At 39.2% G+C, this 4,186-nt stretch overlaps 1 protein-coding gene across 2 annotated transcripts; it reads right to left on the bottom strand.

Moving 5' to 3' along the window:
* Positions 1 to 466: 466 nt before the first annotated feature.
* Positions 467 to 3,939, bottom strand: LOC114500314 (olfactory receptor 491-like). 2 transcript variants are annotated; one of them, XM_028516972.2, is made up of 2 exons: positions 3,774 to 3,939; positions 467 to 1,627 (listed from the first exon to the last, which is right to left on the bottom strand). In XM_028516972.2, exon 2 carries the CDS (start codon positions 1,516 to 1,518, stop codon positions 586 to 588), a length of 933 nt encoding a protein of 310 aa, XP_028372773.1. In that variant the 5' UTR covers positions 1,519 to 1,627; positions 3,774 to 3,939; the 3' UTR covers positions 467 to 585. The 2 variants fall into 2 exon arrangements, with proteins under 2 accessions (XP_028372773.1, XP_035884852.1); XM_036028959.1 differs by having other exon boundaries at positions 467 to 1,421.
* Positions 3,940 to 4,186: the final 247 nt, after the last annotated feature.

Raw genomic sequence — 4,186 nt, 5'->3', positions numbered from 1 at the left:
GCATGGAATCAGAGCACTTGAGTCCACCTCTCTCCAGACAAACTATTGGATCTCCCTGAGACTCAGGAATCTAATCTGTACATTGAGGAATACTTACAATACCAGGATCATGGGGTTGCTGGGAAAATTAAATGGAGAAGTACAGCAGTTTGGGACCCAAAGTTTGTGGATTCAAACACTGGATGCACAGCCTCCTAGCTGCATGATTTTGGGCAATCCGTTTAATGCCTCTGTGCCTCAAATGATTTATTTCTAAAATAGAAATACTATTTCTACTTAAGGGCAGTTTTGGTGAGCAATAAACCAGTTAATATATGCAATGTGCTTAGAATAGGGCTTGGCACATAGTAAGGACAAATTATCGTTTGCTAAATAAATTAAATAAGAAAAAGGGCTTGGCACCTGCAGGTATTAATAATAGTAATAATTATAGTCGTAATAATTTGTTTATGAGTATATAAAAATGAGAGTTAGAAGAGGTATGAATTTAATTTAAGTAATCAGTTATGCAGTATTTAGTAGCTCCTCAGTGTGATACAGACAAACACAAACATTACAGGACATCTGACATGGTGAGAATGGATCCTAAGAATGTAATCTGACAATTGCCTTTCTCAGGGCCTCCTTCACATCTCTGTTCCTCAGACTGTAGATGAAAGGGTTCAACATGGGGTTCACCACTGAGTAGAACACAGACACCACTTTGTTCTGGCCAGTTGAGTAGCTGGATTTGGGCATGACATAAATGAAGGTAATCGTTCCATAGTACAGAGTAACTGCAGTGAGGTGGGAGGTGCAGGTGGAGAAGGCTTTATGTCGTCCTTCAGCAGAACGCATCTTCAGGATGGTGGTGAGGATGCAGGTGTAAGAGACAGATATCACAAACACTGTGACCACAATAATGGACCCAGAAGAGATGGAAGGAATAATTTCAATAATAGAGATATCTGAGCAGGAAATTTTTAACAAAGGGGAGAAATCACAGAAAAAGTGATCTACCTGATTTGGTCCACAGAAAGACAAACTCAATAAACAGCCAGTAAATGTCCAAGTATTCACACACCCACCCAAGTAGGACATTCCCACTAAGAGAATGCAGATTCTGGGGGACATGTGTGTGGAGTAGAGCAGTGGGGAGCAGATGGCCACATAGCGATCATAGGCCATGACAGCCAGCAGGAAGCACTCAGCTGTCCCAAATGCAACAGCAGTACAGAGCTGGGCTGTACAACCAGCAACACTGATAGAGGTTCCTTTCTTGAGGAAGCTCATGAGCATAACAGGTGTGATGGATGAGGAGCAACCAACGTCTACAAAGGCCAAATGGCAGAGGAAAAGATACATTGGTGTGTGAAGCTGAGGGCTGCTTCTGATTAACATGATTATGCTGATGTTGCCCATTAAGGTGACAACATAGATTACTAGAAACACAATAAATAAAATGACACAAGCTGTAGCATTCTCTGTTAACCCCAAAATGATGAACTCAGTCACGCTGGTGTGGTTTCCAACCTCCATGTCCTCTGTGAATTACTCCTGCTGAGGGAAATGTGAATATTTTCTATGCTTCCCCATGTTTTGCCATTGTGTTGTGACAAAGGCAAAGTTCCTCTGCTTTGAGGCAGTTCTGCAAAAGCAGAATTTATGATGAATAATAAGAGAAGACAGAGAAATTATAGTACAATGCAATAATTTCAGGACATACTAAAGATTTGGTGACAATTGGAAAAGAAAGTTATGCCTATCAGAATGATAAAATAGAAGTATGAAATTATTTTTTAAATATTTCTGTAAAATATTATAAAATAATTTAATTGCTACTTAATTTTCCTGAAAATTTCACTTATGCACATCTTTTCTCACCATTAACTTCACCTAAATAAAAATCCCTGCCGATACAACCTACAGATATATAAATCCTTTCTGTATACATTTGCTTTTACTATTTTAACATATATTAATGATTAAAGAAAGACTCAGTAACAAATCTTTAATAATGCCCTGTGATCCATTTTGATTTATTGTACTTTGGTGGCATACATTAAGTAGTATTTACATATGTGTAATCATGTAATATACTCTACTTTTGTCATTTAAAATTTCAATCAATACCATCAATAGAATATATCTCAGTTCCCTAAGAATTTTCATATCTGAAATGCTGAATGGAAAACACATCAAACTCCTTAGCAGGGTATTCACAAAGTTTCATACTTTATCTCCAACTACTTTTCTAAACGTATCTTCCTATATATGCGAGTCCTTGCGATTTTTTTTTTGCTATTAACATGAAACTGTTAACATGAAACTGAGGGATTCTATTCAGTCTTACTGGTTCTAATTTGCAAGGAAACACAATGTTCTGCTAACAACATTATTTCAGTTTTTAACATTGTAACTGCTTACTCTAAGTGGTAAATATCAGAACAAAATATCATTGAAAGGTCTTAGTTTTCAATTAGGAAGCATTTAATATTTCCAATAGTGGGACTTAGTTCTCTGACTCAATGGATGGTAAGATATAATGAACCAATAGTTGGGAATCCACAGTTCATTAAAAAGTACGTTCTATCTCTTCTTTGATTTCATTAAGTGCATTTAAATTACTCTAGTGACAGGTAGCTGGCTGCCATTGCTGTAAGCTCTATCATTAAAAGTCTGTTTTTCATCTTACCAATGAACCTCAGGAGCAAACCTTGTCCTTTCTGTAGAAAAACTGTGACATATTTGAATATATCTAGCTTGCCTCTACTGCCTTTCCTTTCCTAAAATTAAGTATGTATAGTTCTCTGGCCATTCCACCTGTGGCACACTTTTCAGATCCCTCACACTGGTCCTTGTTTACCTCTGAATACATAATGGGGCTGAGCATAGGGAGGAGCACGGGGCCAAGCACTCAGAAGCACTGTGGGGCCACCTCTGCATAACTGTGCACAGTGTGGGAGCCTCCAACTGTGCTGACAGCAGGTATGAAGGTGAGGAGAGAAAAAGAGATCCTAGACCTCCCATTGGCCTGCCGTTTTAACTTCCACATGAAACCTCTGTGCCTCTCAGTGTTTTCATTTGTAAAATGGGTATAATTGTTTCTGTAATGCAGCTTTGGTGTGAGATTAAAAGAAATTATATTTATCAAGTACCCAAAGGTGTTTGGTCATACATCAAGGCTAAGTAACTATTATTTGTTAGGTAAAAATGAGGTGTTGGTAGGTTTTCTGGTGAGAAGTATATATAGCTTCTCTTCCAATACATGGCAGGAGATTTTCACTTCAAACCCAAAAATAAGACTTGAAGTATAATATCTGATGACATCCCAATTTTGGACTATGCCATTCAGATGCATAAGGAGGTAACTGATTCTTGCTGCTCCCTTCCTCCTTCCACTGCTCACCTAGGGTTCCTCCTTGAGCTCTTCACTCTGCTACCCACTCATGCTTGCCCACCTGCAGCAGGGACTCTGACTTTCACCTATCCCTTCACTCAATGCATGGTGACTAGAAGGCATAGGACTATGGGAGCCTCATCCAACCTGAATATCTGGTGGTTTCTCTGCAATTCCTTCCATAGTTTCAGTTACACAAGCACAGCAGTGGCTCTGGCTGGGCGGCCTGGTTCAAGTGGCCAGAATAACCATCCTGCAGAGGATCCCTTGCTGAGGCCACAGGTTCCACATTGGTCCAGAGCTAAGTTGATAAGATAGTTTCCTTTATTTTCATTTCATGTAACTAATACAAATTTAAAATACTTCAACAAAAATCCATGAATATTACACTGACCTTCAGAGCCTGAATTGTTGAGGATGAATTCCAAAGAGAATCTTATAAAACATAAGTTTTCCACTTAGTTTTATAAGTAGTTGTGGACTGAATACTTGACACTGTAAACCACTGAATGCTCCCCCTGATCAAGGACCACAGTTACATAAATGCTGTGAGGATGAGGGTGGTTATCTGTATGGGTGGTGGGAGAAAAGGAAGCCTGTAATAGATTACAACGAATCCCCTGGGGCTGTTTTTGCTTGCCCCATTGGGAAATATGTCCTTTCCTATAGCAAACCTTGTCAAGCCTGGTGAGTCATTAAGGCCAGGCTGCCCTTCCCAAAGGGACAGCTATATGCCATGTGTCCTTTGGAATTCCTTCTCCCTTATTTAATGAAAGTGAAGGAGAAAGTTCTTGATCTCCAAGAGCA

The sequence above is a fragment of the Phyllostomus discolor genome, chromosome 6, assembly GCF_004126475.2.
Source record: "Phyllostomus discolor isolate MPI-MPIP mPhyDis1 chromosome 6, mPhyDis1.pri.v3, whole genome shotgun sequence".
Taxonomy (NCBI): domain Eukaryota; kingdom Metazoa; phylum Chordata; class Mammalia; order Chiroptera; family Phyllostomidae; genus Phyllostomus; species Phyllostomus discolor.
Note: the sequence above shows the minus strand (reverse complement) of the source record. Positions and strands in the feature narration are given on the sequence as shown.

Excerpts from the sequence above, each read along its gene's own strand:
- LOC114500314 (XM_028516972.2), bottom strand. The coding sequence starts at position 1,518 with ATGGAGGTTGGAAACCACACCAGCGTGACTGAGTTCATCATTTTGGGG.